We start from the raw sequence: 24,444 nt of genomic DNA, 5'->3' as shown, positions 1-24,444 counted from the left end.
CACAAGTGAGGATGAAAGAAATGTGTATCTATTCATTGCTTTGCTTAGTTTTCATTTGACAACTTCAGTCATTGAAATCAGATGATTTTGTTTTCCTCATTCTGGTTGATAAATTTAAGCAAAGTAATTTCACAATTTCAGATGTCAATATAGAAGCATAATCCCTTCACACTAAAATCTTTTGTGGAAATCTTCATTCATTCACAATTCTGATTTTATCCAAGTATGCATACTCTCCAGATAGCAGTAAAACTGAATACATTTAAAATATTGTCAATATCTTCTTCTAACAGTGGTTTTGATATTGATCTAATATGTAAATTAAAATGAGATAAAGAAGTGATAGATATATTAAAAGTGGGAAGAAAGACCACTTGGTATATCTTTGCCTGGTGCTCCTAGACGATTAATGATGTCACATAGATTTGGTCATTAGTTAGAACTCATTATGTTGGGAAAGTAAGATTAAAATATTGCTACTCTTAAGTTCTGTATTCAAGAAACCCCATAAATATTTATAGGCCAGGGAGCTGATGAGGTACTTCACTCAATAACGGTTACCTTGCAAGCATGAAAACCTGAGCTTGGTACCTACTAAAAATGCTGGGCATGGAGGCACTATTTTATAATCCCAGCACTGGGGAGGTGGGGACAAGCAGGTCCTCTCACTGGACAGCCAGTTGAGCCTACTTGACAAGCTCCAGGCTAATGAGAGACCATACCCTATGTCAAAAAGAGCTGGATGGAATTGTCCTCAAAGAACAATGATCAAGGTTGTCCTTTGTCCTCTACATACATGCACGCATATTGTACTTACACATACATGCACTGGTACACTCAAGCATGAGTACACAAATAAGGACATACTAGTGATGTATGTCAGTAACCTCAGCACTCAGGAGGAGGAGATGGGAGTATTGCAAGCTCTTGTTTTATAGGTTGCTTGAAGCAAGACTATGTTTCAAAACAAAAACATTTTTAAAAAAATCATAAATTTTAGTTAAGGATTGGAACCATAAGACCCATAAACCTACAAAATATGTGTGTGTGCATATGTATGTAATATACATGTGTGTAAGAAGGAATACTTTCATACAAAGCCATGCTTTTATTTCCTATTTCAGATGTACATTACCAACACGATCAAAGCCAAAGGAACCAGACTTGCTAAACCAGTTCTGTGCCTGGGATTAATGTGCCTGGCCTTTCTTACGGGACTCAACAGAGTAGCAGAATATCGAAATCATTGGTCAGATGTGATAGCAGGCTTTCTTGTGGGAATATCTATAGCAGTATTTCTGGTAAGTACAATTTGTTTTTAGATTGTTTGGGGTTTATAATGAACTTGAATATCCATCTTTGAAAAAATGCAAGCATGAATCACTGAGTTTGTTTAGAAGTGATATATCAGGCTGGAGAGATGGCTTAGTGGTTAAGTGCTTGCCTGTGAAGCCTAAGAACCCCAGTTCGAGGCTCGATTCCCCAGGACCCACGTTAGCCAGATGCACAAGAGGGCGCACACATCTGGAATTTGTTCGCAGGGGCTGGAGGCCCTGGCGCGCCCATTCTCTCCCTCTCTCTATCTGCCTCTTTCTCTCTCTCTGATGCTCTCAAATAACTAAATAAAAATAAACAAAAAATTAAAAATAAAATAAAATGAAAATAAAAGTGATATATGATAAAATATATTTTAAGTTGTTCATTCCTTCCTACTTTCTCATTTATTCTTCCCAAAGTCGGGTTTGAGATGAAAAATAAATCACTAAAAAGTGAAGGAAATACTTTCATAAAAATGGAACAAGGATAAAAATGTTTTTTCCCCAAATAGTTTTGAAGAGTAAGTTATTTGGATATTTTTGAAATTTCCTTAGGATAGCTTACACCTGGAGCATCTATTCCAGAGGGTTCAGGTGTCTGTTGTCTGTGCTGTATATGAATCCCCAAGTCACCTGTCATCCCATAGCATGGGCTTATGCCATGCAGCACTTCACCAAGTACCTAAAACACTCATGGATAGCTCCCAAGACTTACCATCAACAACTACATTTTACATTTGATGAAGAGCGGTGACAATGTCTTGCCATAGAGTAAGCACAACATCTATATCCCATTATAAAACATACTTGGAATTTACCTGTAGGATTTGGTTGCTGGAGAATTTTAGTCTGACTTTACATATCATAAATCCATCATATGTGTGGGCATATAACATTTTCCCTAGATGGCCAAGTGAGTGGCCTATAAATGAAGATATTTTTGTATGAATACAACATCACTTAAGGAACACTTTAGGGGCTGGAGAGATGGCTTAGCAGTTAAGCGCTAGCCTGTGAAGCCTAAGGACCCCAGTTCGAGGCTCGGTTCCCCAGGTCCCACGTTAGCCAGATGCACAAGGGGGCGCACGCGTCTGGAGTTCGTTTGCAGAGGCTGGAAGCCCTGGCGCGCCCATTCTCTCTGTCTCCCTCTATCTGTCTTTCTCTCTCTATCTGTCGCTCTCAAATAAATAAATTAAAAAATTAAAAAAAAAAAGAAACACTTTAATTCTGATTCCACTTGAATTGCTGTTACTTGGTTTCTTCCTCTGCCTCTTTCACTAGTTAATAACCAGTAATCAAAATTGTCTATGAATCCTTTCAGTTACATATTTGAGCACAATTTACATACCTGGCATTTGAAATAGACTTTTCTCTAGAGTTATCTCATTAAGTAGTGACCATGACCTCATAACTATCTGACATCCTGTTTTGTTTTCTTTTTACAATATTGCTGTGATTCCCAAGGCCACTCAGAGACTTAAGCACATCTGTTAAAAACCCAAAACATAGTATGTTTATATGTGTTCATAATATAAGGAAGAAGGTGAATGTGATAAAAATACATTAGATATATGTATGAAAAATATCAAAAACTTAAACATTAAAAGGAGATAAAACGATCTTCAATGAGTTATTTTTTTTGATATGTATGTGTATGTACTAGCCATGCAGGAAGTTGATATTGGGTGTCTTTCTGGGATCCCCTTCTTCATTATTTTACTGAGGCTGGGTCCCTCACTTGAGCCCAGAGGTCCCTGATTCAATTAGTCTCGGTAACCAGTTAATCTCAGGGATACCCAGTATCTCCCTCCTGAGTGTACTGTGGTCAAAGGGAGTGTCATATCTGCCCAGTTTTTATGTAAGCTTTGGGATCTGAACTCCACTCCTCATTCTTGTGTGGCAAGCCCCTTATCCACTGATCTATTTCACCAAGCCCATGAGTTAAATTTAACAAAGCTTTTTGAAGCCTAAAAAGTATATAAAGTTCCAGAACTGGGCAATATTCTTATTCAAAGTTAGTGCAGCATGACCATCCTATCCACAGGTCATATATGGTCAGAGAACACCATGATTGGCCACAATCAGTATTCACCTTATATGGTCATATTCTGATAGTTTTCAGCCATGAATGACAAGAGATTCAATTCCTTCCAATGGCTGAGGTTTTGTTGCTTGGTTACACAATATATTCCTGGTTTAGGGTACAGTTTTTTTACTTCCAAATCTGTTAGTCAGTTTTTGTCAAACTTTATCACCTAAGTATATCAACAGCTTTGAGCCAAAGTGACTGATTTAACACCTCTTGCCCTTTGAAATAACTTGTAGTCACATGAAACCAGGGCCCAAGCTTAGATCCAAATCTTTACCTTGCTTTTATTCACCACAGTTGAAAAAGGTTAACATTTAAACACACACGTACACACACATAACTGTTCACACTAAACATATTTTAAAAATACTATATAAATGATCATAGGCAAATAGTACACTGGTAGTCAAAATCTGAAGAGCTAATAACAGATATCATTGCATTTTAGATCCTCAAGTCCAGAAAATCTTTCCTGGAATCTCATCAGTTTTCCTAATGGCTGTTGTAGTCATCTTCCATGTACTTCAAGGGAGCATCTTAATGACTTAACCAGAACCCTTCAAACCTAACCTTGTTTCTTCCCAGACATGTTCACATCTGACCACAGTATATTGGATGATGAACTGGACTATGGAAACCCCACAAGCTCAAGACTTTCCATTGTGTGTGTTCAATCCAAGAATGTGCACTGTGGGATGGAAAGATTGTTATAGCACTTACCTGCAAAGCCTAAGAATCTGGATTCAGTTCCCCAATACCCACATAAAGCCATATACACAAAATGGCACACATATCTAGAGTTTATTTACAGTGGTTGGAGGCTCTGGCATGCCCTTTCTCTCTCCCCATTTCTCTGCCTGCAAATAAATAAATAAATAAAATATTTTTTAAAAATAAGAATGTATACCCTATACGACTCCAAGATTCCCCCCTAAACATTAAGATACATAGAGAAAAATGATTCCATATAAACTTCATGCAAAAACAATTCTTTAACCATACAACTACATATGCAATATTTGTTCACAATCATTTAAAAGCATGAATGTCTTCAGTTAACTAGAGATTCAAGCTCACATAAACAAGGCCTATCTCCAATGTGAGTTACAGAATTATAGTCTTGTTTGGGGATTAAAAGTAGATTATTCACTACTAGATGCCTGAGGTTGGCATGAGGAATGAGGACCCAGAGCACAAGAACACCTGCCTGGAGTCTCTGCTACATTCCATTCCAGAGACATAGATTGTGTATGAGAAAGCGTGGCATCCTGTGATGGGCCAGTCCTCTATCTCTAGCACCAGTGACAAGGAGAAAGCCATGGGAAAGGAATTTATGTGTGTGTGTGTGTATGTATGTATATATATATATATATATATATATTTGCATATATGGTGAATGGATGGCTTGGTGTGTCACAAGAATAATCTGGATTTTTGTTTAAAATGTGATTTAGGAGCAATTACCTGATTTCATGCAAGTTGAAGCAACACCAGCTGAATTTAATCCCAGCCTCTTTGTTCTGGGTTTGTGCCATTGAATACTGTACTGAGCTTTTCTGAACCTCCCTATCTCTTGTTTTAAATGAGGACAATTTTACTCCTCCCTAATAAAATCTCTTAGTTTTCCAAAAGGTTCAAGAAAGTAATGTTTATTCAGTTAATGGCCACATAGATGACTGACATAAATTCAATAATTGATAGCTTATTTTCTCTCATTATTTTTTATTCTATGAGATTTCTGCTATAAATTTCTTTTTGGTAGAAAATCTAACTGCAGGTAAGGGTACAAGAGACATGTTGTGTATAACCAAGGAAATAAAATAACAGAAAATGGACTTCAGTGGCCTAGAGAAAGAGAGAGTCTGTAAGAGGGAAGAGGAGGTGAGAGAGTCTGATGGGCATTGAGATCATGAGGATAAAACATAGGGAGCAATCTCGGATGACTCCCAACTTTCTCACTTGGGCAACACAGTAGAGTATTTTGAGTACTAACTCCAACTGTGGTTTGCAGTATCCTGAGGTGTTTCCAATTGCCTTGCAGTGAGTATAGGGTCCCAAAATGATTCCCAAATAAAATTAGCATTCACCGACTCCAAGCCTTTGGTTAAAGGACACCTCCTCCCGTCATCCACAATCTATATCTCACACTTGCTTGTGACTCATTCTCCTGACTCATCCCCCACAACCAATGATTCATCTATTCAACTTAATATTCTTGACAGGAACTATTTCTGTCATGCCTGATATCTTTATCCTTCTGACCAGAACTTCTTGCTTTTTACTCTATTGTAGCTATATTTCCTTGCTGTCCCTTTACTTCAGACTTTCTTCCAAATACTCTGCTCCACATTGTAACAATTTATTGTTAACAACAGAACAAATCTACAGTTTTTCTGCTGCATCAATACAGACACTTCCATTGCATTTCTGAGATACTCAATGACCTATCTGCTGTCTTCTTGGTGGAATTTATCTTTCCCTTTTCATTATGTACTTAGTCCTGCTCTTAGGGTACAAATTGCTTTCTTTCCCTATCACAAACAAGCTCTATCTTTTGTATACATTTACTTTAGTGAGAACTTTATTTCTTTTATGTATTTTAAGAAACAAAATGGAGCAGTGAATAAGAAAACCTGGTATCTGAGTCTTTGCTGTATATGACCTTGCATTTAGCTTTCTTTATTCTTATAATAGTGAGTCCTTCCTAAGCCATGCTTAGAGCAGCTCCTCCTCCCCAGGGATGACTGCTTCCCTTATTCCATTCTTTACTTGTCTCCACAACACATTTTACCGCTTTATATACTGAATTTCATGGTTTTATTTTGCCTCAATTCCACTTAATTAAACTCTTTGTGAATAAGTCTTTAAAATTTATTTGCTTATTTTTCTTTATTTATTTGAGAGTGACAGAAAGAGAAAAAAGCATAGAGAGAGGTGGGGGGGAATGGGCACATCAGGGCCTCTAGCCACTGCAAACAAACTCCAGATGCATGTGCCCCCTTGTGCATCTGGCTAACATGGGTCCTTGAGAATTGAGCCTCAAACTGGGGTCCTTAGGCTTCACAGTCAAGCACTTAACTGTTAAGCCATCTCTCCAGCCCTGAAGAAGTCTTTTTGTTTATTTATTATTTATCCTCAGAATCAGAAGCAGAGTCTGATAGTTATAAGGTGATAAGTAAATATTGATGGACAAGTGAATAACTTTAATTTGAATCCCAGAGTCCTTTCAGAGGCTAAGTGAAGTTCCTTATGTAGTAAGTCCAGCCCTGTTCATGACTCATATAGCACTGGTTCTTAGGCTCTTACTGTTTTACAACTGAGCTCAGCTACTTACATACCTGACATTTTCCTCAGGTAAATTCCAGTTTCCCTTGGAAGAGTCTCTGATTATATGGCTCTCCCTTTTTTTTTTTTTTTTTTTTTTTTTTTTTTTTTTTTTTTTTTGCAACACCCAGTTCATTCTGTTGCCATCTTACAGGGAGTTGCATTGCATTCTAAATTCATCACTCATGCCATAAACATTGTGCTCAATAATAGCAGAATCTCAAGCACAGCACACATAGAGCAAAGACTTCCTAAGCAATAGTTATTGATTGCCTAATATTATCTATATAAAAAGGTATGACCCAAGCCTGCTTGATCTTCAAGGTCTATAATGTATTCTCATTTATATTCATTATCAACTCAACAGGATCTAGAATCAGCTGGAGGATAAATCCCTGGGTATGCCAGGGAGGGAGTTTCTATATTAGCTTAATTGAGGTGTGAACAACCCTAGTTGGAAGGCACCATTCCATGGACTGGGATACCAGACTGAAATAAACAAATGAAAAAGTGAGCTGAGAACTGCATTCATTGCTCTTTTTCCTGACTGTGAATTGAATGCGACTAGCTGCCTCCTGCTCCCACTGCCATACTGCCCCACCACTGTAGACTGCTTTTCCTATAAGCCTAAAATAAATATCTCTACTATGTTGCTTCTTGTCAAGTATTTTGTCATAGCATCAAGGAAAGTAGAAGAAAAAGTTGCTACTGAGGTTTATCATTGCAATGTTAAATCTGACCCTGTGAACCTTTGAAACTGGTTTAAGGGGGGAATGTGGAATAGTTTGAGACTTTTGACTAGAAAAGTCTAGCTCAGTAAACCATTCTTGTGAGAATTTGAGAAAGCCTGAGTGACAAGAGAAATGGAGACATTGGAGTCCTATCCTATAGGCTTCAGGGGAATAAACAGCTTATCAGGACCAGGGCTGGAGGCAGTTTATGTTGAATTCTGCAATGAATCTGGCTACATTATGCTCATGTCCTGAGAATGTGAATGAAGCTGAATTAAAAACTAATGGATTAATTTTGGGGCAGAAGGAAGATTCAAGATAAGATAGCATTCAGGATGTGTCATGATAACTGCTTACTGCTTTGATATAGGTCCGTAAAGGGAGTTTGAGGTTGGAACAAGTAGAAGAAATATATGAAAATGTGCAGTTTGACATGGAAAAATGTGACTGAGTTTAAAGTTATAGACAAGGAAAAGAGAGATTGACACCATTACAGATAAACCTGATGCTCTGTACTAAGACAACAAGAAGGTGATCAGAAATCAAGGACATGCTGATCCAAGACTACTCTCATGAAAATACAAAGCTACTCAAAAGGAGAGAGCTTAAACAAGAATGATGCTGAATGGGTCCCTGCTCAAAAGCAACTGCCTAAGGGAATGTTCCCCAGCATCAACCTGGAAGTCACACAAAAGCTGATGCAACTGTGGTCCAAGAGAGGCAGGCTTCCTCCCGAACTGGGAGCAGAACTTGGCAGTATCATTCACATGGTACTAACTAGTTTTGTAGGCATGAAAGATGTACTCTTAAAGGGGTTGTAGAATCTTACTGTATAGTTCCAGAGAGCCTCTAAAGTCAGCAATGTGTGGCAGAGTGACAGTCCTTGCAGTCACCTTGAGAGGCCACTGAATGAAGCTGTGAAGGTAAGGTCAGTGTTGCAAGTGAGTTCCCAAGATGTTAGATACGTAATAACTATGGATATCTACGAAGGAAAACAGCAGCCAAGAATGGATCCAGCCCAATAAAGAGGCCATATCTACATCAGGCATTAGAATTGCAAGGTTTATGGTTGGAGTACAGATGATTCCATCATTTGAGCCCTAGATGCCAGATATGGAGGTAAATGGTTTGGCATTTGAATTACTGTGCTTCACTGTTGCTTTGATCCAAATTCTCCTTGTTATGCTCCCATTTCCCCTTTGTAAAAAGGGAGTATTTACTCTGTACCACTATTCACTGGCACATGTAACATTTTTAATAATTTCCTAGGGGTTTTTAATTAAGCTTTGCTTTGAGTTTCAGAAAAGACTTTGAACATTTGAGCAATGTTAGACTGGCAAAGACCTTAGGGACTTTTGAAGTTAGACTGAATGCATTTTGTTTAATTACAGGTTAGTCATAAATCTATAGGGATAGGAGGTAGACTTGTGACATTAAATACTGTCAAATTGACAGGATCTAGAATGGTTTAGGAGACAAACCTCTGGACATGTCTGTGAGGCAGTTTCTGGGTCTCAGCTGGATATGAGAGAGGAAGAAGAGAGAGAGAGAAAGGAGCGCCTGCAGTCATTGTTCTCTGTCTCCCAATGTTAACTAAGGACAGATGCTCCTGTCGCTATGCCTTCCCTCCCAAAATGGTCCGTATCTGCTCAGACTGTAATCTGAAATAAGCCCTTCCTTCTTTATATTGCTCCTTTTCAGATATTGTGTCACAGAAAAAATGAAAGTAACTAATCCACGTTGCAATAATGATAGGAAAGGAAAAAATGAACACAAATGAATCAAAGAATATTGTCAATATTCAACAAACCAAAAGAATCTATGAAGTAGTGATTAGTTGGTGCAATATTTGTAGAAGAGAGTCAAATGTGGAAGCCACTAGTATAAATGGCAGCAGATACTGTGGACACTCAAACCTCATCAAAACAGACATCCAGAACCTGCATAGAAAGCAACACCAAATCAAATTCCTGTCCTGCCCACCAAGGCTCAGGGGACATTGGGGAAGTGGGGGAAGAAAGATTGAAAGAGCCTCAGGGTAGATGGGAATAGACTGAGTCACTTTATCCTCCTCTCCCGAGACTGACTGATGCCTGTTGGTCCCCACAATGAAAACCAATAACCCCATCAAAAACCCTCAGTTTAATTGGGGAAGGGGGGTCTAAGATTACAACCTTTTAAAAAAAATAAATAATAAAAAATAACAAAGATATCTTAAAGGAAAATTAATGTCAAATTATAGACATATACCACAAACTTGAGCTGGACATGGTGGTGCACACCTTTAATCCCAGCACTTGGGAGGCAGAGGTAGGAGGATCACCATGAGATAGAGGTCACTCTGAAACTACAAAATACATTCCACATCAGCCTGGGCTAGACTGAGAATCTGCCTTGAAAAACCAGAACACAATAACAAAAAAGAGAGAATACATGGTCTGAGTGTGGGCTTATTTATTAATATTTTTATTGGCTGTGGCAGTGGGAATGCAATGGCAAACAGAAACCTTATAGCACTCTTGCTTTGTGAAGCATGGAGGCTTAAAAGAACAAACATGAAACAAAGGAATCCTTTAACAATATATGCAATTTACAATGGAGATCGGGGTTCTGGTAAATAGCCATAGATCCATGAGAGCACAAAGCAAACATGCACATATAAAGCAAGTAAAGTTTTTCTGGTCAGGGCTCAGGGGAGACTTGATGGTTAAGTAAAGTTGAGATGGCACCCATGACTGAGTTAGACATGACATCCAAAAATGGTGGAAACAAGAATATCCCACAAAGGAGGTGGTGAAAAGAAAAACATGTGTGTTTTTTTGTGGGGGGGGGGGCGCTGAGAGAAAAAAGATTGCAAAGATCAACAAGAGTTTACAAAAAATGGCTTGCAAGGGTTGACACAATTTGCACTTGGAAAGAACGTTCTCACGCCATTATTGATAATAGAGAAAATAGGAATAAAACAACATAGGGAGATCAATTTAGAAAGCTATGCAGGAATCCAGGCAAGAATGTATGCTTACTTTTTTGGAGTTGTTGGTTGTATTAGTTAAATAGAATAAAATTTCCGAGGTTATTAGGAAGTAAAATTGAGTTGATTCAGTGAGTGGTTGAGACTAAAAGGAAGGACAGATGAATATAAATCTTAAGCCTTTATACTGAATTGGGGTGTGAATAGAAGGATGTTGGCCTCCCCTGAGACAACCCATGAGCAGGATAAGGAGACCGTCACATTTTGAATTTACTTTTGAATATTTGTTAATTTTGCCATATCTTTCCCAGACAAAAAAATGAGGTGATCTTAGTGACCTGTTGCAAATTCTTCAGTTTCTAATTGAGACAGAGAACTGTCTGAGCACAAATAGACTCAGGATCAAAATCTATGTCCTTTGCTTTCTCTTACTTTTACTACTGGTAAATCAATTCTAAACTTGTGAAAGTTAGCAAGCAAGACTTTTTAATACTGAATATGCTAGTAAAGAAGATGTGGAAATATCCTTCCTTATAACTAGCAAAAAAATGACTAAAGAACAAGTATTTGAAAAAATACTAGTTGGTAAGTGTCTCTGTGGGATAGATGCATAAGCATTTCTCATACAAATTCTCAGCTGCTTCAGTTGTGCTAATCTGACTTTTCATTATGGTGAAGAGAGATAACTGACAGATCCTTTCAAAGAATTTTCCATACCTTCATAATATAAACAATACAGTATGAATAGTACTTAATAACAGAGACTTTTAAAACCAAAATAAAAATAAATAAAGAAAAAAGCAATTATGGTGATTTCAGGAACCCATGTTAGTACTAAACACCTTCATAAATTCCATCTATGTACATAGTTACTTCATTTCAGCAAATCGTACTTTAGAAGACTCACCATCAATTCTTTCAAGTCTCCAATAACTTATAATACTAATGAAAAGAAATAATGTGTCTAAGTTTGTTTGTGTATATATTTTATGGGACAGATGTGAGGCTGCTAGTGTGTTTTGTTGTAATGGTTAAAGTTCTTGATTATATCCTTTGTTATATAGAGCAGTGGTCAATCATCAAACTTCAGCCTACTGACCAAATTTGACCTGCTGCCTATATTAGTAAGATCATTATTGGATCATTAAGCATGACTATCCATGAATGAAAGGCAAGAGTTAGGTAGTTGCCACAGAGACTGCAACCTAGCTAGCGAAATTCTCTACTATATTTACTATTTTCTCTTTCCAGATAAGCTTTTCTGATACTATTTCTTTTCTTTTTGTTTTTTCTTTTTTACTCAAGGTAGGGTCTCACTCTAGCCCAGGCTGACCTGAAATTCACTATGTAGTCTCAGGGTGGCCTCGAACTCATGGTGATCCTCCTACCTCTGCCTCCCATATCTGTTAGTCCTTTCTAGGGACATGAAGATGTCAACAGCATTTAATAGAAAGCTTATCATGTACCCATCTCCATGCCCTTACCATCCTTTACTCTAAAGATCTTGGTGCCATCAGTAGAGCTGAGGTAGCAGTTTATCAGAATTTGATTTATGTGTCCAACCTATTATTCTTCTAGGACATGGGATAATCAAAAACAAATGCTAGCTTGAAAATAGATCATATTCTGATGTTAAATATCATAGTACATGTTATGATTTTTAGACTTCTAAATTTTGTTTTGTTTTGTTTTTTCAAGGTTGGGTCTCGCTCTAGCTCAGGCTGACCTGGAATTCACTATGTCATCTCAGGGTGGCCTCAAACTGGGATTAAAGATGTGCGCCACCACAACTGGCTGACTTCTAAATTTTAATTTTAAAAATAAAGAGTAACCAAGATCTGATTGTCTTTTAGAAATATTTAGTAATAAGTCAGCCAGGCGTGGTGGCACACACCTTTAATTTCAGCATTCGGGAGGCAAAGGTAAGAGGATTGCCATGAGTTTGAGGCCACCCTGAGACCACATAGTGAAATATTTAGTAATAAGTCTTGCAGAAGAAAAGGCTGTCCAATGAAGCATTTGTGAAACTACACCATGTAAACATATAGCAAAGTAAGAATTCATTTATTTTAAAAATGAATAGCAGGTTTTAATTACAAATATTTTGCATTTTGATTTATAATAGAATGTAAAACTCAGGAAAAGAAAACATATGCCAAAATTTCCCAGATGCTTCCTCTGAGGATCGTTCCCAGCTGGGGTGACACTCTTAGCATGGGAGCTTTTCCATTCTTCTATTTTCATTTTTTCCTCTCTATTAAAATATATCCTTCAGAATTTACTCTTCAACATAAGAAAAAAAACCATGATGCTTACTAGTTACTATAAACCATAATAAATGATTTTCCTGTGCTGCTTGGTTTAAATTTGATTTACATGCATCAAAAAAATTCCAGAATGAGCTTGTGTTTGTTCCTAATAAAAGTGAAATGAACCTGAAAAAAAAAAAATCTGGAATGTGGACTGGAGAGATGGTTTAGTGGTTAAGGCACATGCCTGTGAAACCTAAGGACTCAGGTTAGATTCTCAAGGTCCCATGTAAGCCAGATGCACGTGGTGGCGCATGCGTCTAGAGTTTGTTTGCAGTGGCTAGAGGCCCTGATGTGCCCATTCCCTCACTATCTCTCTCTTGCCCTCTCTCTCTACCTCTAACAAATAAAAACTAAATCTTTAAAAAAAAGAAAAATTCTGGAATGTATTTAAGCGTCCTTCTTCTGGGCTCCATCCCACACCTATAAAATCAGCAACTTACTGGATGACTGGGGAGTGTACAAAAATGAAATCTTTATTTTTATGCATAGGCAAGAAGTTCTGTTTTAGTTCAAATTATTTTATCTCTGGGAAAAATAAATTGCAATAACATCAATCTCCTTTATAGAAAGGGTCTTCTATTTCAGTAATAGCCCAGTAAGCCATTGTCAAAATGACATGAATACGTGGTACAAAATAATAGACAATAAACTAGGCCAATTAAAGGGACGTTGCTGAATTAGAAGTGATATTGTAAAGGTTCATTATGAAGATAGTAATTTTGAAGTGATGAAAAATAACTAGCATTGAAATTAAATTCTAGGTTAGCCACATTAGGGAAAAATTAGCTTGCTATAAATTTTTATAAGGTTTTAGTGTTATTTTTAGATTGATTTGAGAATTATCAGCATTTGAAGAAACATTTCAGCCACATATTAATTGGTGAATTCTCTTGAACCACCATGCATTGGAATAGCTATTCAAATTTATACAATGAGGGCTGGAGAGATGGCTTAGCAGTTAAGCGCTTGCCTGTAAAGCCTAAGGACCCTGGTTCGAGGCTCGGTTCCCCAGGTCCCACGTTAGCCAGATGCACAAGGGGGCACACGCGTCTGGAGTTCGTTTGTAGAGGCTGGAAGCCCTGGTGCACCTATTCTCTCTGTCTCCCTCTATCTGTTTTTCTCTCTGTGTCTGTAGCTCTCAAATAAATAAATAAAATTTAAAAAAAATTATACAATAAGCATCTGAGTATGCATGTCACATTTCACTAATTTTAAAACTATCATTACACTTAGATTTATTAAATTCCTTAAAAGGGGAGAAAGTAATAGGATGTATCCCTTACCAACTATAATTGTTTTCTGAATTTTTAGGTTGTGTGTGTGGTAAATAATTTCAAAGGAAGACAACCAGAAAATGAGCATATTCATATGGACAACCTGGCCCGAATGCCAATGATCAACATTCCCCGAGTAGAAAGCCCATTGGAAAAGGTAACATCTATACAGGTTATTCATAACTTAAATTCTTAACTGAGGTTGTCACGTAGATCAAATTTACTCATTATTTGTATACGATATGTGGAAATTATCCCCACAGTTGTTGTTAATTAAACCTTGAAGTCTTATGTGGCATTTAACAAAAGTTCAGATACTGAAGATCATGTTAGAGAAATGATTATCCAGCTGGGTGTGGTGGCACACGCCTTTAATCCCAGCATTTGGGAAGCAAAGGTAGGAGGACTGCTGTGAGTTTGAGGCTACCCTGGGACGACATAGTGAATTCCAGGTCAGCCTGGGCTAGAGTGAGACCCTACCTCAAAAAAACAAAAACAAACAAACAAAAGAAAGAAAGAAAGAAAAAAGGAAAAATGATAATCCTATTTAAAGCATCTGTCTGAATCCCTCATATTGGAAATGGAGCACCTATACATGCTATGCCTCCAATGCTTTGCTTACACTTTGAAGACACCCTTCTCTGGCCTCACACATAGTCAAAAGAAGAAGTTATGTTTACCTTAGAATGTAAACATTTTTAGTAAAATATGTTCTATTTTCTCCATGTTCCACATCAATGTTAAAGTACTTTGGAAACTGCTGTCACCCAGTCAGAGCTCAATAAATAAGTATGCCTGGTGCACAAAGCTGAGGCAGCAGGGTAACACCAGCAGTACTTTCCTGATGCTGGAGGCGTTAAGGGTCAAGCTGGAATGGGAATTGTCACAATGTAGAGCTGTGGACGGCAGGACAAGGCCTCACTATGAGTCCTGAAGTCACCACATGCTTAATAGCAATTGTTCTTCAGACATCTGGGAACTAAGTAGGGCAGTGCTTCCTACATGGTGATGTGGTTCTGTACTCGAAGGAGATTCTAGCAGCTTCTCTCCAGCTCTGTTCCTTTCCTATTTTGATCAGTGTCTCCCTTGACATATTCAGTCAAATGCTAAACAGATCTGTAGACATTCTTATAGGTGTGGGATCACTGGATGAAAAAGATATTTTTTTAAGTTTATTTTTGGGGGTTAGCATATAAAATACTTTGTTCTCATTGTTTCTCCTCCCCCACTGCCCTCCTCCAGTCTGTCCCTTCCCCACCAGCTGGTTTCCTTCCTTCCCCCACATAGTCCCCCATTCTGTTTCTTTATCTCATGTAGAGTGAAACTTCTTGTGAGACTGCAGTCAGATACAATTAATTAGCTAGAAAGAATGGAAATGCTTTACATTTGGATTAAATTCATGTGAACTGTGGGCCACATTAGGGTTAACTGCACAAGTCAAGGTTCACATGGTTAGTAGGGTCCAATTCAGGATGTGTCAGCAGCAGATGTGGTTGCAGTAATTATATGCTCTTCAGTGCCACATTGGGAAAGTGATATCCTGAACGAGGGGATGATGACGTGCTGTGCTCAAGCTGTGGACGCCTTTGACAGAACTTGTGGAGAATAATGAAATAGTTTAGTCAGTACCATACCCCATAATTGGTTTTATCTGCCTGTTTGGTTCTTAGAGGCAGGGTATCATTATGTACTTCAGGCTGGACTTGAATTCAGAACTGAGTTTACAGGGGTGAACTACCTCAGCCAGCTTACTTGATATGTTACATACACACACACACACACCTCAAAGGGAATAAAAGATAGTTTATCCATGAGCCAAATATGAATGACCATCGCCTGGGAACATAGGTTCGTGTTACTACAAATTGCATTTTCCAGAATAGTAACATTTTCATGATGTTTGTACAATAACAAAAAGTCGTGAATCAAGACACTTTTCAAATACATTGATAGAAATTTCATATAGGCAGGTTATAGCAAATGGACAGTCTCTGTTAATAGGCCTCAGATACTGTCTGATGACATTCTGAGCCTTTGGGTTGGTGGTAGCCAAGGGTATGTTTGTACATACCAAGAGGACTTAACCTAATAGTCCCAAGGATGTAGGTCACACACAGAGGTGAACAATAGATTGTTATTTATGAGGCTAAAATACCTCAAGTTCATCTATAAAAAAGTGTCAGTTTTGGTAGCACATGCCTTTAATTCCATACTGGGAATCCTCGAGGTTCACTGGTTACCTGATTTAGCCAAAAACAGTGAGGTCTACAGGTGGTTAGAGAACTTGTCTCAAAGAATCAGTCAGAAAATTGCTGGGCATGGTGGCTCATGCCTTTAATCCCAGCATTTGGGAGGCAGAGGTAGGAGGATTGCCATGAGTTCGAGGCCACCCTGAGATTACCTAGTGAATTCCAGGTCACCCTGGGCTAGACTGAGGCCCTACCTTGAAAAACAAAACAAAACAAAAAAAGAACCAGTCAGAAATAGCCCCCAATGTTGACCTGTAGCCTCCAGATACACATGTATATATGCATGAACATGTTCACATGTTCACCTTTGCACATATGAACGTATGTACACACAGGCAGGCACACCATGAACATGCACAAACACAAAAAATAAATTACCAGCCAGGCGTGGTGGCACACGCCTTTAATCCCAGTATTTGGGAGGCAGAGGTAGGAGGATTGCCATGAGTTCGAGGCCACCCTGAGACTACATAGTAAATTCCAGGTCAGCCTGGGCTAGAGTGAGACCCTACCTCAAAAAACCAAACAATAAAATAAAAAAATAAAAAATAAAAATAAATTACCAATATTTAACTTAAAAAAATTCAAAGTGGGTACAGCATTTGGAAAAGTTCATATCATTGATAACTAATAGGGAGAACTATATAGTATAAAGCTTTGAGGTGCTACCTATGTGAGAAAATATATGGTTAAAAATAAATAAAACAATAGCAACAAAATTAGATCATATTTTACTTCATAATTAATTGAAATAATTAGTCATTACATTGAAGAAAAGATATTAAACATATTTTTGAAGAAAATGGGCAGAGCAACAGGTAGAGTGTTTTGAATTTTATACCTCTTAAATAAATGAATAATAATTACAGTCTTCACCTTTTTATTTATTTACATGAAATTCTTTAGTACTTTCCTAGCATCACCAAATATTCTTATACACTAATGCAACATTCTCTATATTAAATGATTTAAAACTTATTGTTGTTGGTTTTATTCTTATTCATTTTAATTTATTGTAAGCTTTATACTACTAAGTGCTAAAAACCATTCTATTCAAATTTATAAATTGCTAATATTGATTAAATTATTTTATTGCTTATATCAAATTCATGTGTTTTGTTGTTGTTAGCTAATAAATAAAGATGATATAAAACAGATTCCGTCTCCCCTTCTTCAATAAGTACCACCCTTCCCTGTTCTTTTCATGCCTGTCCCTTCACACGCCATGGGGAAAGTCACGGGTAGGTGCGAGGAAAGTAATGTCTCCACCTTTCCTTGGAAACTATGCTGTCCAGAGGAAGTGAATCTCACTTCAGTCAGAACTAGAGCGTCTATTACTTACAGGAACACTAACAGCTTTGTCCTTTTGTGATAAGGATATGTAAAGACAATATATTGCTTTTTATTATAGTCCACAAAGCAAAATAAAGTGTATACAAAATTTCCTCTACTACTTGGATTTTCCTAATTACTAGCTAGAGAGTGGCATTCATTCCAGATCACTCGAATGTCTTGCTATATTAGTTACTTGTCTTATTTTTTTTCACTTCTGTTGACCTATCAGGAAACAACTTAATAGAGAAGTATTACTTTGGTTCACAGTTTGAGGGCACAGTCCATCATGGTAGGTATCTGATTCAGGTGTCCCCCATAAACTTAGGTGTTCTGAATGCTAGGCTCCCAGCTGATGCAGATTTGGGGATTAATGCCTCCTGGAGGCAATTTTTGGAAGTAGGCTTTTGGGTATTTTAGCCAGTTTCCCCATGCCAATGTTTGGCATACTCTCCTGTTGCCATTGTTCACCTGATGTTGGCAAAGAGGTGATGCCCATCCTCTGCTCATGCCATTGATTGTTTTCCCTGCCATCATGGAGCTTCCTTTTGAGTCTTCAAGCCAAAATAAACCTTTTTCCCACAAGCTGCTCTTGGTCAGGTGATTTCTACTAGCAATGCAAGCCTGATTGCAACATTACCAGAGGAGTGGGATTGCTGCTAAACACCTGAATGTGTAGCATTGGCCTTTTGGAGCTGATTTTCATGAGGAATGTGGAAAGATTTGAAATCTTGACCTGAGACACCTTGCAGTGCTGTAAGTACAGCTTGATGGACTATTCTGGTCAGACCTGAATGCAGTAAGAACTATGGACTGTGATGTTTGGCTTGTGAGGGTGAGAAAGAGCTTTGCCTGCACTAGGCTGAAAGCTGTTTGTGCGGGAGGCTTACTGTTTTGCCTGTGTCCTGAGAAATTGTGCAAAGTTGCTTTGCGTAGAAGTGGACTGAGCAGAGGGATATGGCACAGAAATTAAAACTTTGGGTTGAAACTTCTGCCTGTTCAGCTGCAATTTTATGAGAGATTACAACCTTTGAGACTGGAGCTACAGGAAGAATGTAGACTCTTTTGAAGGGGCCTGAGTGTTCGAGGAGTGTCCTGTTCTTCAAAGTCTGCTTTATTCCCCCCTGGATTAACAAACTGGTATCCTACCTGGTATTTTGGAGTATAAAAAAATGTAGAAAGAGAGGGTCATTGAATTTTCAACCCAGTTTTGTGTTTTGGAAATTGCCATGGGCAGTGTGAAGTAGGTTTGCTGGATGCCTTCTTGGAGACCCAATGGAGCCATGAGGATGGACCATGGGATGCAGTGGACACCCGATGGAGATGCCGGGACCACAAGACAACTGCTAAGGAGAGCTGCGGGCCCCAGATAAAGTTTTCTAGGACTGACGACGGCAAGTAGCATAGTGGGTGGGGGGGGGGAGGGAGGGGATTGGAACTCTAGAGACGTGTTGCTGGTTAGAATTATTGGACTTGGAGATTTATCACTCACTAGAGTTGTTGGATTTGAAGCTACAGAGTTTGATATTTGCCCTGTTTAAATGTTGTATTGGTTGAATATTTATTTGCTATTCCCAATGCCACCTTTTGCAGGGTGATTGTTTATTCGGTGCCATTATGGGTTTTGGGGGGGGGAATTTTTTGGTATTATGGCTCAGTTAAAAGATCTCTGACTATGGGAATGTATGAACATCATTGGGATTGATTACAAGCTATGGGAACTTTTAAAGTTGGACTGAATGCACTGTATTTTATATCATGTATGCATATCATTTTCTGGGGGCCAGGGATGGAATGAGGTGGTTTGATTCAGGCATACTCCATAAGCTTAGGCGTTGTGAATGCTAGTTTCCCAGCTGATGGAGATTTGGGAATTAATGTCTCCTGGAGGTGGTATATTGTTGGGGTGGGCTTATGGGCATTATAGAAAGTTTTCTCTTGCCAGTGTTGGGCACACTCTCCCCTTGGTATGGTCCACATGATGTTGGTGAGCAGGTGATGTCCACCCTCTGCTCATGCCATCATTTCCCCTGACATCATAGAGCTTTACCTTGAGTATTTAAGCCAAAATAGACCTTTTATCCCATGAGCTGCTCTTGGTTAGAGATTTCTGTCAGCAATGCAAACCTGACTGCAACAGCTGGGAAAGCGTGGCAGAAGAAATGGGAGACAGTTAGTCATATATCTAGTCATGAAGCAGAGGGAGGAATGCTAGGCCTCATCTTAATTGACCTATTTTTATTTTTTAATTAGTCCGCATCCCAGTACATATGACAGTGATAAGCATAGTCAGGGCTGGTCTTCCATTCTCAGTTAATCCTCTCTGGAAGCACCATCATAGACACACCCAGAGAAGCATTTCTTAAGTGATTCCAAGCCATAGTAATGTGAAAGATAGTGAATAATGATGAGCACAATAAGTTTTCTTGTTCATAAACTATCACTATGACAGTTCATTAGACTAATTTTAGTGTAGCACCTATGAACGTATCAATATTTGTCAATTATTATTAAAATAGTTAATATGGAACAGGTAATCAAGATGTAGATAATGATAAAGTATTTTAAAAAGAAATTCAAATTACTTGAGACAGAATCTCAAGTAGCCTAGGCATGCTTTACACTTATTATGTAGATGAGGATGGCCTTGAACTCCTGATTCTCCTGCCTAAACCTTCAAAGGTACAAAGAATATAGGCATATACCACTTTGCCCAGCTTTACAAGAGAAACCTCTTTTGTGTATAAAAAGGATATACCTGTCAAGGCACTTGGTGGAAATATTTAGTGAAAACAGTTATTCCAAATAATGAACAACATAATTTTCTCTAGAAGAATAGAAAGGATTTTATGGCTAGAGAGAGAGAGGAGACAGGGATAGAGAGAAGAAGAGACAGAAAGAGACAGAAACAGAAACACACACAGAATGAGAGAGAAAGAGTGATAAGGAGAAAACTGAGAGAGTAGAGGAATAAGACTTTGTCTATATTCCTAGTCCTTCATTCCCTTTCTGTATGTACTATCTCCTCTCTTCTCTGTTCTTTGCCTCTCTTCCTTCCCTCTTTCTTTATATAATCAAATACTGGGGCACTTATGAATAATTATGTGATTAAAGATCACTATAGTTTTTAAATATTGTTTTATTTTTCTTAAACTGCATAGTAAATATATTGACATTAATCAGAAATGTTCAAATTGACAAAAATACCTTGAAATAAATCCTCTAGGATAAGTCACATAATCTCTTTCTCTACCAAACTAAGCATGAAAAGTTTTGTCATGGCTCCTATGCTTTCACACTGAGGCTTAGCCCTCCTTGGTCCACCTGTAGCTACCTTGGGTTCTCTCACTCCTGAGGCTCAGAGTGTAAGACCCACAAAGCTACTACCTATTTGAGAACCCAGGGAGTAAACTGTCTTCATATGTTATACCACTCCTTTCTCCCAAAGTCACTCTGTTCTGCTTCCCTGCACAAGGACCTTTTCCTATAAAAGGTTGGTGCAATCCCTTACCAATAAAATCAGCAGTATTGCTATCTAGATTCAAGATGTTTCCTGATAGTTAAAGGCACAATTTGTTTCCCTTAGGAATCCAAAAAACAAAGATCTGAATCTCCTTCTAGGATGTGATGCAACTATTTGTTGTATTAAAAATGCAATTAAAACTAAATGTAAATACATCTATTTACATTTTTATTATCTATGTTCTCTTGTATTACAAAGAATAAAGTAGGAATTGATATCTTAATAACTGTTTAATAAAGAGTGATATTTAGGGCTGGAGAGATGGCTTAGCAGTTAAGGCATTTGCTTGCAAAGCCAAAGGATCCTGGTTTGATTCTTTAGGACCCATATAAGCAAGATGCACAAGGGGGTGCTTGCATCTGGAGTTCATTTACAGTGCCTAAATGCCCTGGTGTGCCTATTCTCTCTCTCTCTGTCTCTCTCTCTCTGTCTCTCTCTGTGTGTCTCTTCTTGCCTCTTTATCTCTCTCAGATACATAAATAAAATATATTTTTTAAAAAGGAGTGACAATTAGATAGCACAATTTTGGAATTCTTACTCTGAGGGAATTCACCCCAAAGACTTTTTTTTCCTTGGGTCCTGCCAAATGAATGAACCCTATTGTAAACTGATTGAGGCCCCCAAAACTCGATGGGCAGTCAACATCATTCAAAAGTATGTAAAAACAAGCAAACAAAGGAGCAATTGCCTTCAGGGATTGCATAATCCTTTTAGATAGCAGAGAACCTGGGCTGCACAGAGCAAATCTTTCCAGTGATTCAACAAATGTGGGTATGAAATTGTGTAAGAATCAAATTATCTCCCTGGAGATGCCCATTATCTCTTCATACTACATCTAAAATGATGACATAAGGTTACAAACTCCAGCTTGTTCACTCAGAATCCACATGATGATTCCCTAGTTGGTGATGAAAATATTTAGTTTGTTTCTGAATCCTTTCTCACTCATGTTAGGAAAGTAACCTAAGTTAAATGTGAATAGTTAAGAGAAGATCTTAAATCTCCTCATGACAAAGGAGAGAGATAGTACATATCTTTTATCTTAAGTACAGATTACAAGATGTTTAATTATATTTATGGAGATGTCATCTCCTTTCCACTGTAGAGGAAATTAAGCACATGTGGAAAGAAAGATGAAACATATTTGGTATGAAAGGAGCTCTTACAGGAAAACAGATGAGGCCATGGAAGGGTTCAAACTGATACTAAGACCATGAGGAATAAAATCCACAGTGGATAAAGTAAACACTGGTAGGTTTTGTCATGAAAGAACAAGAGAATGAGACTGACCTTAAAAAGACAACTCATAGAACATTACACTGAAATCTGCCATGTAATTCATATGCATCCTGAAGAAGATAGGTGAACAATAGCAGGGTTCTTTAATCTTCTTTATATCTTAAGATATACCTTAAGGAAACTTTTCTTCAAAACACTTGAATCTTTGATCTGGAAGAGTTATCCAGATATAAGGTGAAACTGAAGTATATGCCAGAAATTAGAGATTTCCACTGATGTTCTTAAATATTGACATTAAAGAAAGAATCCTACAAATCTTCTGGCAGATGATGGTGTTACTCCCAATTTTAAGTTCTGTCTTAGGCAGAGTATCCTCCTTCCTGCTTCAATTAATTTAAACTTGAATGAAAACCTGTAAAGAGAATGAACAGATTCCTCATTAGAAACCAACCGAGCCTGGTAAGTTTCTGCCTACTTCATATATCATTTTATGTTTCAGACAAGGGCTTTTCACTTTAACTTAGACCTCAGAGAAGGAGGGTTGGGGAGACCAACCAGTCTGCTGCCAGTGTAGGAACCTGGCCACAAACATGCAGTATGAGAAATAGATGTTGATGGCTGCAGCTGAGATTTGCAGGTTATCATAGAATGTGCTCAGTAAAGCCATACAAACACCAACAGGAAAATGTAAGTCACATGCTATATTAGACAAGGTCCTTCAGTGGAACCAAATAAATAGAATGTATATGTCATGCTATTATCAAATAGAATGTATATATCATATTATCATCAAGAGACATTTATTAGAATGGACTTGTATAGGCCAACAATGGCCATCTGCATGCAGGTATAGAATGTCTTTTTGAGAAAGTACACTCATAGGAATTTAAACAGAGATATAATTTTTCTCCTTGGTTTATGTAATGTTGATTAATCAGAATAGAAAGAATTTCCTCTTGCCAACAAGAAAGGGACGGTTCTGATTGGACCAGTTTATTTGGTTGTATAGTTAGGGTAAGGGGTTTTACAGCAACCTCTGCCAATGAAAGTCACCATGTCAAAGCATACTTCCCTTCACAGAAGAATCAGCTAAATGAACGTGGTGAGCAGTGGTGATATGTCCAAAATCTGAAAATGTAACGAGTATATACTACTATAGTGTGCATGACCATGTTTAATTCCCATGGCAACTGCAAAGACAAATTATATTGTTAGGGAAATTCTAAGAGAACTCACAATGGACAGGGAAGCCTGAGCATTGATCTTTCCACCAACTTGGGGGCAGAAGGAGTCAAGGTGAACTATGAAATGACCTTTAATCAGAGTTGGGTGTGGAGAATTAGAATGGAAAGAGAGCTAGGATTACCATCTGAAAATCCTGAACTCTAAGTCCACATTCAACAAATGAAATTAGACAAGTGAGTTCTCCTCTCCTTCCATGAAAATTTATACAATACAGGCTTCCTCATAAGGTAACTGTTAGAATTAGCAAATGACAGAAATTTATAGTTGCTCACATAGGTTTCTTCCTGAAATGATAATACCTTTAATGAGATCTTTCTTTGTCTTCAGACTATAATTCTCCTCTAAAATACTTCATGAATATAAAAGTTTATGCAGATTGTCTGTTTTCTATATAGTTCATGTGGCAGAAAACATCACAGTGTAACATATTACAATCATCAGAACCATAGCAACAGTTAAACAATCTTGTGGTTTCTCGCCAAGACAAATAGAATTATATACACCACCATGCTCCCTGTGATAAACCACTCTGAGACTGCAGGACAATCTGTGTGCATAACTGGAAATCTATTTGAGCTTGTATTTTACAATGCAAATCTTTGATTTTCATAGCTGCTGTACTGAATGCTGCATAGGATCATGTCAAAACAGCTTCATTAGTGATTAGATATCACAGTAGTTAGAGGGGCTAAATATATTTATATTTTAAGCATTATAATCTAACTTTTGAGCATTTATGAAACGTATTTGAGCTGGAGAGGTAGTTTAGTGGTTAAGGCACTTGCCTGAAAAGTCTTAAGGACCTAGGTTTGATTCTGCAGTACCCATGTAAGGTAAAT

The 24,444-nt window shown here is 37.9% G+C and overlaps 1 protein-coding gene across 1 annotated transcript in view; it reads left to right on the top strand.

Annotated features, from left to right (window-relative positions):
• Plppr5 (phospholipid phosphatase related 5) overlaps positions 1-24,444 on the top strand; it is a 145,772-nt gene that overhangs the window by 111,724 nt on the left and 9,604 nt on the right. Inside the window, exons 4-5 of the mRNA XM_004663955.2 lie at positions 1,125-1,301; positions 14,055-14,174. Coding sequence (XP_004664012.2) covers positions 1,125-1,301; positions 14,055-14,174 — 297 coding nt within the window. The remainder of the gene's footprint in view (positions 1-1,124; positions 1,302-14,054; positions 14,175-24,444) is intronic.

The sequence above is a fragment of the Jaculus jaculus genome, chromosome 19, assembly GCF_020740685.1.
Source record: "Jaculus jaculus isolate mJacJac1 chromosome 19, mJacJac1.mat.Y.cur, whole genome shotgun sequence".
NCBI classification, from domain to species: Eukaryota; Metazoa; Chordata; class Mammalia; order Rodentia; family Dipodidae; genus Jaculus; species Jaculus jaculus.
The sequence above is the reverse complement of the archived record's forward strand: the minus strand, read 5'-3'. Positions and strand labels throughout refer to the sequence as shown.